The 13,652-nt window shown below is 42.0% G+C and overlaps 1 protein-coding gene across 1 annotated transcript; it reads left to right on the forward strand.

The window, feature by feature from the left end:
• The first annotated feature begins 218 nt into the window (after nt 1-218).
• LOC137562162 (uncharacterized) lies at nt 219-11,566 on the forward strand. The gene is made up of 4 exons (XM_068273495.1): nt 219-4,261; nt 6,335-6,411; nt 6,516-7,207; nt 7,321-11,566. Exons 1-4 carry the CDS (start codon nt 219-221, stop codon nt 11,455-11,457), a joined length of 8,949 nt encoding a protein of 2,982 aa, XP_068129596.1. The 3' UTR covers nt 11,458-11,566.
• The last annotated feature ends 2,086 nt before the right edge of the window (nt 11,567-13,652 follow it).

Genomic DNA, 13,652 nt, shown 5'->3' on the forward strand with positions numbered 1-13,652 from the left:
ATTGCTAAATTAAGATTACGCCAAGAAGTCAGACGAGAAGAATACCATGGGCCCAGGGAATCTACTCAGAATAGAAATGACCAACCATTCACCTGCTGGAACTGCCGAAGAGAGGGACATTTTGCACGTAATTGTCCTAGACCTCAACGATATGCTCGCAATGGAAGCAATCAGAATTTAAACTAGAGCCTCCTAGGGTTGAAGGTCGGACGTTGGGAATGGCTACTCAGACCTATGTGCAGCAGGAGACAGGGCCAGTAGTAGGAAATTGTCCTTTGATTAAAATTAAGTTAGAAGGGAAAGAGGTTAATGGCTTGTTAGACACAGGATCCCAAGTGACTACCATTTCAGAGGCGTATTTTGCAAGGAATTTTCCTGGAAAAATTCAGGATTTGGAGATGTCTTGGATTGAGCTGGCAGCAGCCAATAATTTGCCCATCCCAGTCAAAGGAATTATTTGGATGGATGTGGAAATTGGTGAGGAACAGTTGGGAAAAAGGGGTATAATGGTGGTAAAGGGACAGCCATCCTCAGAAACCCCAATAATTGTTGGAATGAATATTCTGCAGGATCTGGATGGACGATTATTTTCGCAATATGGACATCGGTATTGGCAAAAGGTTTCCCGGCAACAAGAAGAGAGACGAGTGTTTCAAAATTTGATAAAAACATGTAGTGCTATTCGAAATGCCAAGCGTTGTAAGGGGAGGATTGGAGTGATAAGAGCACCCTGTGAGAAGGGTTTGTCTGTTCCCCCTAGGTCTGAGGTAGTCATGCAGGTGGCTGTGGGTTCCAACTGTCAAATTGCAGGTCTGACGGTGATGGTAGAACCAGTGAATCCGAGATTAGATATTACTGTAGCAAAGACAGTAGCCACGGTGAAAAATGGGCAAGTTCCTATCCGAATGTCAAATTGGGGAAAAGACACTGTACATATACCTTCGGGTGCTTGGTTGGCCGATGTGTTTCCGGTGGAAAGTGTAGGTGGTAAGGAAGTGCAAGTGGAAGAGAAAGGAAAAAATCTTTGCTCATGTCGGATAATGTCAACGGACTCTGATACTAAAGCGCAAGAATGGAATGGAGAGAAAATTTCCCAAACAGTAGTATTGGATGTTGAACAACTGAATGATAATGAGAAGTCTGCATTGAATCAGTTGTTTGAGAGAAATAAAGAAGTTTTTTCTATTGATGAAAGTGATCTTGGATGCTCTGATAAGATTCGTCATGAGATTAGAACAGATACAGCTGGCCCCATCAGAGAAAGATATAGATATATCCCTCCTAATTTGTTCCAAGAAGTTAAGCAGATGTTAGAACAGATGTTGGCGGCTAATGTAATAGAACCTAGCAGTAGTCCCTGGGCAGCTCCCATTGTGTTAGTGAAGAAAAAGGATGGTAGTCTGAGGTTTTGTGTAGATTACAGAAAGTTAAATTCAGTGACTATTAAGGATGCCTATCCCCTTCCGAGGATAGAGGACTCATTACTGGCTTTGGGGAAAGCTAAAGTGTTCTCTACTCTAGATCTTTGTAGTGGTTACTGGCAAATTTTAGTTGACAAAAAAGATCAGGAAAAGACCGCTTTTACTACACCCATGGGACTATATCAATTCAAGAGAATGCCGTTTGGATTGACGAACGCCCCAGCTACATTCCAAAGACTGATGGAGAGCTGTTTGGGCGAGTTTAATTTTGAACATGTGCTGATCTATTTGGATGACATCATCGTATATTCCACTGATTTTCATCAACATATTCAGCACCTGGATGTGGTATTCCAGAAGCTCAGGTCATATGGACTGAAGTTGAAGCCTAGTAAGTGTCATCTATTCAAGCCGGAGGTTAATTTCTTGGGGCATGTTATTTCCAAAGAAGGCGTCAAGCCAAACCCAGAAAAAGTGAAATTGATTAAGGAATGGCCAGTTCCTACTACTATCCGAGAGGTACGAGCATTTTTAGGGATAGCAAGTTACTATCGAAGATTTATACCGCATTTTGCACAGAAGGCTCGTCCTTTGCATTTTATTCTAAAAGGGGCTCAACTGAGAAAAAAAAATGATACTGTCTGCTGGAACACTGAACAGCAAAAAGCTTTTGATGAATTAAAAGCCGAAATCGAATCTTCTCTGATACTGGCCTTCGCGGATTTCCACCTTCCTTTTCGTTTGTATACTGATGCTAGTAATCAGGGCTTAGGTGCAGTACTGACTCAGGAAAAAGGAGGAAAAGAACGAGTAATAGCTTTTGCAAGTCGTAGTCTCAGAGAGACTGAGAAAAATCCAGCAAATTACAGTTCTTTCCGGCTAGAATTGTTGGCAGTGGTATGGGCCGTCACGGAGAAATTCAGTGAGTACTTGAATGGAGTAAAATTTACCATTTACACCGACAATAACCCCGTAGCATACCTTCAAACAGCTAAATTAGGAGCGATGGAACAACGGTGGGTAGCCAGATTAGCCAAGTTCCAATTTACTATTAAGTACAGACCAGGAAGAATCAATGGCTGTGCAGATGCATTATCGAGATTCCCATATGAACCTGCTGGAAGGGAGAGAGATGAAGATCTGGAAGAAGTTGAAGTACCCCTGTTTGGGATTAAGGAAAAAGCTAGTCACATGTCGAAAGAAAATGAGGATGAGTTGATGGTAAACATGATGGAAGTTATTGAGTCCTCCTCAGCAGAGTGGCAAAAATTGCAGGAAGAAGATCATATTCTCAAACCATTGAAAGAAAAGGTCAGAGCACAAGTATGGCCAAAGAGAATACAAAGAGTCAATTGGACGGTGGAGGGCCAAAAACTGCTTAGGCAGTGGGATCGCTTAAGAGTGGAGAACAATTTGCTGGTCAGAAAGGTGCGGTTGAAAAATTGGCAGAATGTGCGAAGTCAGATAGTGTTGACTCGGGATGTAGCAAGCAAAGTTATCACTACTCTGCATGAAAAATTAGGGCACCCAGGGCCTGAGAAAATAGCCTGGTGTTTCCGAAAGAGATTTTACTGTCTACAGATGGATGGGGTAATTAAGAAAGTATGCAGAGAATGTCTGACATGCAACACCAATCAAGGCACTGAGCCAAAACTCCCTTTGGTAAAATGGAGGACCAGCGCACCGTTGGAAGTGGTGGCAGTTGATTTTTTGTCTCTGGATACTGCTCAAGACGGACGAAGTAGCGTGTTGGTCATGATTGACCATTTCACAAAATTTGCTGTAGCCGTACCAACTAGAGACCAAACAGCAGTAACAGCTGCCAAGCACCTCTGGAATGACTTTATACAAACTTATGGCTGTCCTCAGCGGATCCATTCGGACCAGGGTCCGTGTTTTGAAAGTCGTTTGATGCAGGAGTTATGTCAGCTCTATAACATAAAAAAATCGCATACTACACCGTATCATCCTCAAGGGAATGGAGTCTGTGAACGTTTCAACCGCACCCTGATACAGAAGATACGGTCCCTGGAACAAGAAAAGAAACAACGTTGGCCGGTATACATTAAAGAGTTAGTCTGGGCCTATAATCACACTGTGCATGACGCTACTGGTTATGCTCCTTTCCATTTGTTCTTTGGAAGGGAAGATGGAGGACCTCTGGATGTTTTGTGTGGAAGGTTAGAGGGGGATCAAACTTCAAGGACTATGCAAGAATGGGTTGAGAACCACAAAAATAGAGTACAAGAGATGTATGACTTGGTACGGCGTAGTAATGAAAAAGAATCTGAAACTTTTGAAAGGAGGTGGAATTTTCAGGTCGGAGACATTGTCTTACTGCGAAACAAAGGAACACATGAGAAAGGAAAGTTGACATCAAGATGGGGTGCTGATTTGTGGAAAATAGTAAATCAGCCTTCAACAGACATTCCAGTGTATGATGTTCAGAAGATGGATGGCACGGGCCCCATTAAAAGAGTGAATGGGGCTCTGTTAAAATTGATGTCAGAACCTAAGCCTTTTGGAAAATCTAAGAATTGTGAAATGGAACTGGAAGAAATGGTCCCTTGTTGGGTCCCAGTGGAGCTCTCCAGTGGTCTTACACCCCAGGCTCAGAGAAATAGAGACCAAAATTTGGCTCATCCTGTTGATGAGTGGCAAGATGTTTCGGGTCTCAGGGAGGAGAGTTCTGGAAGCTCAGTAGAGAGTGAGAGGGGGAGTGATGCTGACCAGCAGGTTGAGGGTTCTCCTGAGTTAGAACCTGAGGGTTCCTTAAGGAGATCGTCCAGAGAGAATATTGGACTTCCTCCTAAACGCTATCTGCAAGAAGAATTTATATGGCAACAGAGGAGATAAAGTCTTCCTTACTGTATTTGAGCGATGTATTGTGTTATGCGAAGTGATTTCTTAGAGAATTGTAAGGGACTACAATTTAAAAAAAAGGGGAAAAATGTAGCCCTGCTACAAATAGTGCAGCTTCTTTAATTAAAAAAAAAAACAAAACATGTATTTTTATTTCTGGCCAGCATCAGCTATGAGAATTAGTGCTGGCACAGGCTGTATTTACACAGAGCAAGCAGCCAGCACTCAAGATGGCTGTTCTGCTCTCAGTCAGGGGGCGGGTGTCAGTTACACAGGTTGAGAACGCCCCTCCAGCTGAAGAGGCAAGCCCTCTCTGATTTTTACCTCGGAAGGTGACACAGGCAGCGTGAGGAGAGATGACAAAGACCAGAGGGGGAGAAACTGAGCTGTCAGAGAGAGAAATGGCATTCAGTAGCAGAGGAATTTAGCTCACTGATGACACACAGAAAGGGGACCATGAGAGACAGCTCCCTGAGTCAAAACAGGGAGACACCTCATCCACAGAGGAGTGAGAGATAGCTCAGCAAGGCCAAGGAGACCACTTCAGGAAAAATTGACAGATAAGTGAAATTTCACCACACAGAAACACAGAAAGAAAATGACAGGAGTTTTCCTAATAGTAATGACACAAAAATCAGACTGTCAAATCAAATCAGCTAAATATTCTTCGTCTGATTCTCTACAGTTAGATAATATATATACAGTGTGTGTGAGGAGAAGAAATGTTGTCATAGCAACACCAGAGTACTGTATGATGTGAATCAATGACTGTGCTTCCCTACCTGTCACCACAGAGCTGATCAGTGAGAGAATCTGTGTGTGCACTCACTGGTACTGATTATTACTCTGTCTCACCACAGTAAAGCCAGTCAGCCTGTGTTTGAATGCATTTGCTCTGTACATTGACTGTGCATATGCCTCAAGAATAATCCCCAGTGTGGCTCTGCCTGATATGAGTGGAAAAGACACTTACCTGACGATATTTTTGGAGTGTTAATCTCTCTGTGTGGAGAAAAGAGAATAACACATTAGTAAAGAAATGTATCAATTCATGGGAGAAAAATAGGAACTTACTCGTGAACAGATCTGTTGCTGTGTTCTGTGTGTTCTGCAAGTGAAGTGATTGCATTTAGAGCTTAAACCAACCTGCAGTGAGAAGTAATAAAAGGAGAGAATTGATACTTACATATGTGACATACAGGAAAAAGAAAAACTTTGATAACAATAAAGGGAAGAAACTTACTTCAGAATTATTGAACTGGCATCTTGGAGTGTGCTGCATGTAAAGTAAAGTAAGGTTATTATAAGCTATCATCTGCTTCAGGAAAAGATCTTTCATCAGCAACTTATCATCAGTTCTTTTAAAGGGGTACCCCTACTCCATGATCATATACAGGTTTAAGTGTGAATATGAATTCATAGCCACTGTATGGTTAGATAAGACTTTTGCAAGGAACTGAAGACTGTTATGGTCATTACCATACAGTAAGGACTACTTCGAGTCAGTCACTACTTATCTACCCAACCAGAAGCATTAGTCCATTTCCTATTTGGTTTCTCTCAGGTGTATTTGTTCACATACATGTATGCATACATATTTTTAGATAGGAAAGAGAAAACTGTATCGCTATAGAGGTATTGAGAGTGAGATGAAGAAAAAGGTCTGATGAAGATTTGTGAAATGTGTATTTGCTGTGTTTTGTTCTTTGTTTTTCCTACAGGTGCAGGAACTTCAAGCAAGGTCCAAGTGCAGTAGCCTCTAATGATATTTCAGGAAGTAACCTTTTTCTTTCCAGGTGCTAGATCTTCAAGCAAGAAGTGTTAACTCTGAATTTGTTGCTTATTTTACCTCATTAATTTAGTGTATTTCAAGGGTGGTCTTGATATTGAGGATTTCAATTGGGGGTTTGTATTCTTGTTCTGCATGTTAGTGGACATTATTTCTTTGTTTGCCAAATAAAATCAATTGTTATTTTTCACCAATTTATCCTCCTGGTCAGTCGCTGTCCTTCCGCTTTAAGAGTAATAAGGGAACTCTCTCCTTGTGATAGTAATCGATTGGTCGGTTACATGTTGGCGCAGTCGGCAGGATGGACTCTGACATCAATAGACCAGGAGAGAACCTGGGGTCAGACGTACCAGCTATGGGTGAGGGATCCGCTGAGAGAGCTCTATCAAGGGAGAATGTGGATTTTACCATGTCTATGACTATGACTCCTATTGGTATTTTAGCTACCTACTTACCTAAATTTACTGGCAATAATATGCCTCTGAGAGATTGGGCAGAGCGTATTCAAAGTGCTATCAAAGCATATAAAGTTCCAGTTGATATGCATCGGGAAGTAGCCATTTTAGCTTCTGAGGGTGATGCACGGAAAACAATAATTAATGCCAGTCGGGATCTTCCTGTGAGTTTAGAAGACATTTTGGAGATACTTGAAGAAATATATGGGGACCCCTCTGACCTACACGTAGTGCGGAAGAGGTTCATGGATCGAACCCAGCGGGAGCAGGAGAGCATACCTCAGTTTGCTAATGCCCTACAAGAACTGATGAGAGCTATACAAAAAAAGGAAGATGCGGAGGATCCTTACCAGAACAACGGGATGTCTTCCTGGCTGAAAGACCAGTTTGTGCTGGGATTACGGAGCCATGTAGTAAGAAGGGCAGTAAAGAATAAGTTAGAACTAGACCCTGCAATTTCCTTTCAATCAATCCAACGACTAGCTATTAAATATCAACAAGAGGAGGAAATTACTCAATTGGCTATGCGACAACTAAATTCTGATGCAAAGGAAAAGGAAAGTGAGAATAGACATACCGCCCATACCTCTGCCAGTAAAAAGGGGGAAGAGGCCATCGAGTTAGGTCACATTTTGAAGCAGATGCAAGAAGATATTGCTAAATTAAGATTACGCCAAGAAGTCAGACGAGAAGAATACCATGGGCCCAGGGAATCTACTCAGAATAGAAATGACCAACCATTCACCTGCTGGAACTGCCGAAGAGAGGGACATTTTGCACGTAATTGTCCTAGACCTCAACGATATGCTCGCAATGGAAGCAATCAGAATTTAAACTAGAGCCTCCTAGGGTTGAAGGTCGGACGTTGGGAATGGCTACTCAGACCTATGTGCAGCAGGAGACAGGGCCAGTAGTAGGAAATTGTCCTTTGATTAAAATTAAGTTAGAAGGGAAAGAGGTTAATGGCTTGTTAGACACAGGATCCCAAGTGACTACCATTTCAGAGGCGTATTTTGCAAGGAATTTTCCTGGAAAAATTCAGGATTTGGAGATGTCTTGGATTGAGCTGGCAGCAGCCAATAATTTGCCCATCCCAGTCAAAGGAATTATTTGGATGGATGTGGAAATTGGTGAGGAACAGTTGGGAAAAAGGGGTATAATGGTGGTAAAGGGACAGCCATCCTCAGAAACCCCAATAATTGTTGGAATGAATATTCTGCAGGATCTGGATGGACGATTATTTTCGCAATATGGACATCGGTATTGGCAAAAGGTTTCCCGGCAACAAGAAGAGAGACGAGTGTTTCAAAATTTGATAAAAACATGTAGTGCTATTCGAAATGCCAAGCGTTGTAAGGGGAGGATTGGAGTGATAAGAGCACCCTGTGAGAAGGGTTTGTCTGTTCCCCCTAGGTCTGAGGTAGTCATGCAGGTGGCTGTGGGTTCCAACTGTCAAATTGCAGGTCTGACGGTGATGGTAGAACCAGTGAATCCGAGATTAGATATTACTGTAGCAAAGACAGTAGCCACGGTGAAAAATGGGCAAGTTCCTATCCGAATGTCAAATTGGGGAAAAGACACTGTACATATACCTTCGGGTGCTTGGTTGGCCGATGTGTTTCCGGTGGAAAGTGTAGGTGGTAAGGAAGTGCAAGTGGAAGAGAAAGGAAAAAATCTTTGCTCATGTCGGATAATGTCAACGGACTCTGATACTAAAGCGCAAGAATGGAATGGAGAGAAAATTTCCCAAACAGTAGTATTGGATGTTGAACAACTGAATGATAATGAGAAGTCTGCATTGAATCAGTTGTTTGAGAGAAATAAAGAAGTTTTTTCTATTGATGAAAGTGATCTTGGATGCTCTGATAAGATTCGTCATGAGATTAGAACAGATACAGCTGGCCCCATCAGAGAAAGATATAGATATATCCCTCCTAATTTGTTCCAAGAAGTTAAGCAGATGTTAGAACAGATGTTGGCGGCTAATGTAATAGAACCTAGCAGTAGTCCCTGGGCAGCTCCCATTGTGTTAGTGAAGAAAAAGGATGGTAGTCTGAGGTTTTGTGTAGATTACAGAAAGTTAAATTCAGTGACTATTAAGGATGCCTATCCCCTTCCGAGGATAGAGGACTCATTACTGGCTTTGGGGAAAGCTAAAGTGTTCTCTACTCTAGATCTTTGTAGTGGTTACTGGCAAATTTTAGTTGACAAAAAAGATCAGGAAAAGACCGCTTTTACTACACCCATGGGACTATATCAATTCAAGAGAATGCCGTTTGGATTGACGAACGCCCCAGCTACATTCCAAAGACTGATGGAGAGCTGTTTGGGCGAGTTTAATTTTGAACATGTGCTGATCTATTTGGATGACATCATCGTATATTCCACTGATTTTCATCAACATATTCAGCACCTGGATGTGGTATTCCAGAAGCTCAGGTCATATGGACTGAAGTTGAAGCCTAGTAAGTGTCATCTATTCAAGCCGGAGGTTAATTTCTTGGGGCATGTTATTTCCAAAGAAGGCGTCAAGCCAAACCCAGAAAAAGTGAAATTGATTAAGGAATGGCCAGTTCCTACTACTATCCGAGAGGTACGAGCATTTTTAGGGATAGCAAGTTACTATCGAAGATTTATACCGCATTTTGCACAGAAGGCTCGTCCTTTGCATTTTATTCTAAAAGGGGCTCAACTGAGAAAAAAAAATGATACTGTCTGCTGGAACACTGAACAGCAAAAAGCTTTTGATGAATTAAAAGCCGAAATCGAATCTTCTCTGATACTGGCCTTCGCGGATTTCCACCTTCCTTTTCGTTTGTATACTGATGCTAGTAATCAGGGCTTAGGTGCAGTACTGACTCAGGAAAAAGGAGGAAAAGAACGAGTAATAGCTTTTGCAAGTCGTAGTCTCAGAGAGACTGAGAAAAATCCAGCAAATTACAGTTCTTTCCGGCTAGAATTGTTGGCAGTGGTATGGGCCGTCACGGAGAAATTCAGTGAGTACTTGAATGGAGTAAAATTTACCATTTACACCGACAATAACCCCGTAGCATACCTTCAAACAGCTAAATTAGGAGCGATGGAACAACGGTGGGTAGCCAGATTAGCCAAGTTCCAATTTACTATTAAGTACAGACCAGGAAGAATCAATGGCTGTGCAGATGCATTATCGAGATTCCCATATGAACCTGCTGGAAGGGAGAGAGATGAAGATCTGGAAGAAGTTGAAGTACCCCTGTTTGGGATTAAGGAAAAAGCTAGTCACATGTCGAAAGAAAATGAGGATGAGTTGATGGTAAACATGATGGAAGTTATTGAGTCCTCCTCAGCAGAGTGGCAAAAATTGCAGGAAGAAGATCATATTCTCAAACCATTGAAAGAAAAGGTCAGAGCACAAGTATGGCCAAAGAGAATACAAAGAGTCAATTGGACGGTGGAGGGCCAAAAACTGCTTAGGCAGTGGGATCGCTTAAGAGTGGAGAACAATTTGCTGGTCAGAAAGGTGCGGTTGAAAAATTGGCAGAATGTGCGAAGTCAGATAGTGTTGACTCGGGATGTAGCAAGCAAAGTTATCACTACTCTGCATGAAAAATTAGGGCACCCAGGGCCTGAGAAAATAGCCTGGTGTTTCCGAAAGAGATTTTACTGTCTACAGATGGATGGGGTAATTAAGAAAGTATGCAGAGAATGTCTGACATGCAACACCAATCAAGGCACTGAGCCAAAACTCCCTTTGGTAAAATGGAGGACCAGCGCACCGTTGGAAGTGGTGGCAGTTGATTTTTTGTCTCTGGATACTGCTCAAGACGGACGAAGTAGCGTGTTGGTCATGATTGACCATTTCACAAAATTTGCTGTAGCCGTACCAACTAGAGACCAAACAGCAGTAACAGCTGCCAAGCACCTCTGGAATGACTTTATACAAACTTATGGCTGTCCTCAGCGGATCCATTCGGACCAGGGTCCGTGTTTTGAAAGTCGTTTGATGCAGGAGTTATGTCAGCTCTATAACATAAAAAAATCGCATACTACACCGTATCATCCTCAAGGGAATGGAGTCTGTGAACGTTTCAACCGCACCCTGATACAGAAGATACGGTCCCTGGAACAAGAAAAGAAACAACGTTGGCCGGTATACATTAAAGAGTTAGTCTGGGCCTATAATCACACTGTGCATGACGCTACTGGTTATGCTCCTTTCCATTTGTTCTTTGGAAGGGAAGATGGAGGACCTCTGGATGTTTTGTGTGGAAGGTTAGAGGGGGATCAAACTTCAAGGACTATGCAAGAATGGGTTGAGAACCACAAAAATAGAGTACAAGAGATGTATGACTTGGTACGGCGTAGTAATGAAAAAGAATCTGAAACTTTTGAAAGGAGGTGGAATTTTCAGGTCGGAGACATTGTCTTACTGCGAAACAAAGGAACACATGAGAAAGGAAAGTTGACATCAAGATGGGGTGCTGATTTGTGGAAAATAGTAAATCAGCCTTCAACAGACATTCCAGTGTATGATGTTCAGAAGATGGATGGCACGGGCCCCATTAAAAGAGTGAATGGGGCTCTGTTAAAATTGATGTCAGAACCTAAGCCTTTTGGAAAATCTAAGAATTGTGAAATGGAACTGGAAGAAATGGTCCCTTGTTGGGTCCCAGTGGAGCTCTCCAGTGGTCTTACACCCCAGGCTCAGAGAAATAGAGACCAAAATTTGGCTCATCCTGTTGATGAGTGGCAAGATGTTTCGGGTCTCAGGGAGGAGAGTTCTGGAAGCTCAGTAGAGAGTGAGAGGGGGAGTGATGCTGACCAGCAGGTTGAGGGTTCTCCTGAGTTAGAACCTGAGGGTTCCTTAAGGAGATCGTCCAGAGAGAATATTGGACTTCCTCCTAAACGCTATCTGCAAGAAGAATTTATATGGCAACAGAGGAGATAAAGTCTTCCTTACTGTATTTGAGCGATGTATTGTGTTATGCGAAGTGATTTCTTAGAGAATTGTAAGGGACTACAATTTAAAAAAAAGGGGAAAAATGTAGCCCTGCTACAAATAGTGCAGCTTCTTTAATTAAAAAAAAAAACAAAACATGTATTTTTATTTCTGGCCAGCATCAGCTATGAGAATTAGTGCTGGCACAGGCTGTATTTACACAGAGCAAGCAGCCAGCACTCAAGATGGCTGTTCTGCTCTCAGTCAGGGGGCGGGTGTCAGTTACACAGGTTGGGAACGCCCCTCCAGCTGAAGAGGCAAGCCCTCTCTGATTTTTACCTCGGAAGGTGACACAGGCAGCGTGAGGAGAGATGACAAAGACCAGAGGGGGAGAAACTGAGCTGTCAGAGAGAGAAATGGCATTCAGTAGCAGAGGAATTTAGCTCACTGATGACACACAGAAAGGGGACCATGAGAGACAGCTCCCTGAGTCAAAACAGGGAGACACCTCATCCACAGAGGAGTGAGAGATAGCTCAGCAAGGCCAAGGAGACCACTTCAGGAAAAATTGACAGATAAGTGAAATTTCACCACACAGAAACACAGAAAGAAAATGACAGGAGTTTTCCTAATAGTAATGACACAAAAATCAGACTGTCAAATCAAATCAGCTAAATATTCTTCGTCTGATTCTCTACAGTTAGATAATATATATACAGTGTGTGTGAGGAGAAGAAATGTTGTCATAGCAACACCAGAGTACTGTATGATGTGAATCAATGACTGTGCTTCCCTACCTGTCACCACAGAGCTGATCAGTGAGAGAATCTGTGTGTGCACTCACTGGTACTGATTATTACTCTGTCTCACCACAGTAAAGCCAGTCAGCCTGTGTTTGAATGCATTTGCTCTGTACATTGACTGTGCATATGCCTCAAGAATAATCCCCAGTGTGGCTCTGCCTGATATGAGTGGAAAAGACACTTACCTGACGATATTTTTGGAGTGTTAATCTCTCTGTGTGGAGAAAAGAGAATAACACATTAGTAAAGAAATGTATCAATTCATGGGAGAAAAATAGGAACTTACTCGTGAACAGATCTGTTGCTGTGTTCTGTGTGTTCTGCAAGTGAAGTGATTGCATTTAGAGCTTAAACCAACCTGCAGTGAGAAGTAATAAAAGGAGAGAATTGATACTTACATATGTGACATACAGGAAAAAGAAAAACTTTGATAACAATAAAGGGAAGAAACTTACTTCAGAATTATTGAACTGGCATCTTGGAGTGTGCTGCATGTAAAGTAAAGTAAGGTTATTATAAGCTATCATCTGCTTCAGGAAAAGATCTTTCATCAGCAACTTATCATCAGTTCTTTTAAAGGGGTACCCCTACTCCATGATCATATACAGGTTTAAGTGTGAATATGAATTCATAGCCACTGTATGGTTAGATAAGACTTTTGCAAGGAACTGAAGACTGTTATGGTCATTACCATACAGTAAGGACTACTTCGAGTCAGTCACTACTTATCTACCCAACCAGAAGCATTAGTCCATTTCCTATTTGGTTTCTCTCAGGTGTATTTGTTCACATACATGTATGCATACATATTTTTAGATAGGAAAGAGAAAACTGTATCGCTATAGAGGTATTGAGAGTGAGATGAAGAAAAAGGTCTGATGAAGATTTGTGAAATGTGTATTTGCTGTGTTTTGTTCTTTGTTTTTCCTACAGGTGCAGGAACTTCAAGCAAGGTCCAAGTGCAGTAGCCTCTAATGATATTTCAGGAAGTAACCTTTTTCTTTCCAGGTGCTAGATCTTCAAGCAAGAAGTGTTAACTCTGAATTTGTTGCTTATTTTACCTCATTAATTTAGTGTATTTCAAGGGTGGTCTTGATATTGAGGATTTCAATTGGGGGTTTGTATTCTTGTTCTGCATGTTAGTGGACATTATTTCTTTGTTTGCCAAATAAAATCAATTGTTATTTTTCACCAATTTATCCTCCTGGTCAGTCGCTGTCCTTCCGCTTTAAGAGTAATAAGGGAACTCTCTCCTTGTGATAGTAATCGATTGGTCGGTTACATTTTGGCGCAGTCGGCAGGATGGACTCTGACATCAATAGACCAGGAGAGAACCTGGGGTCAGACGTACCAGCTATGGGTGAGGGATCCGCTGAGAGAGCTCTATCAAGGGAGAATGTG

The sequence above is a fragment of the Hyperolius riggenbachi genome, chromosome 3 (assembly GCF_040937935.1).
Source record: "Hyperolius riggenbachi isolate aHypRig1 chromosome 3, aHypRig1.pri, whole genome shotgun sequence".
Classification (NCBI taxonomy): domain Eukaryota; kingdom Metazoa; phylum Chordata; class Amphibia; order Anura; family Hyperoliidae; genus Hyperolius; species Hyperolius riggenbachi.

What these genes read in the sequence shown, in the direction of transcription:
- LOC137562162 (XM_068273495.1), top strand. Translation starts at nt 219, where the DNA reads ATGGCTACTCAGACCTATGTGCAGCAGGAGACAGGGCCAGTAGTAGGA. An exon ending in CTGCAAGAAGAATTTATATG is followed by an intron (nt 4,262 to 6,334) that starts GCAACAGAGGAG and finishes TCCTTGTGATAG; the next exon opens with TAATCGATTGGTCGGTTACA. An exon ending in AGACCAGGAGAGAACCTGGG is followed by an intron (nt 6,412 to 6,515) that starts GTCAGACGTACC and finishes TTGGTATTTTAG; the next exon opens with CTACCTACTTACCTAAATTT.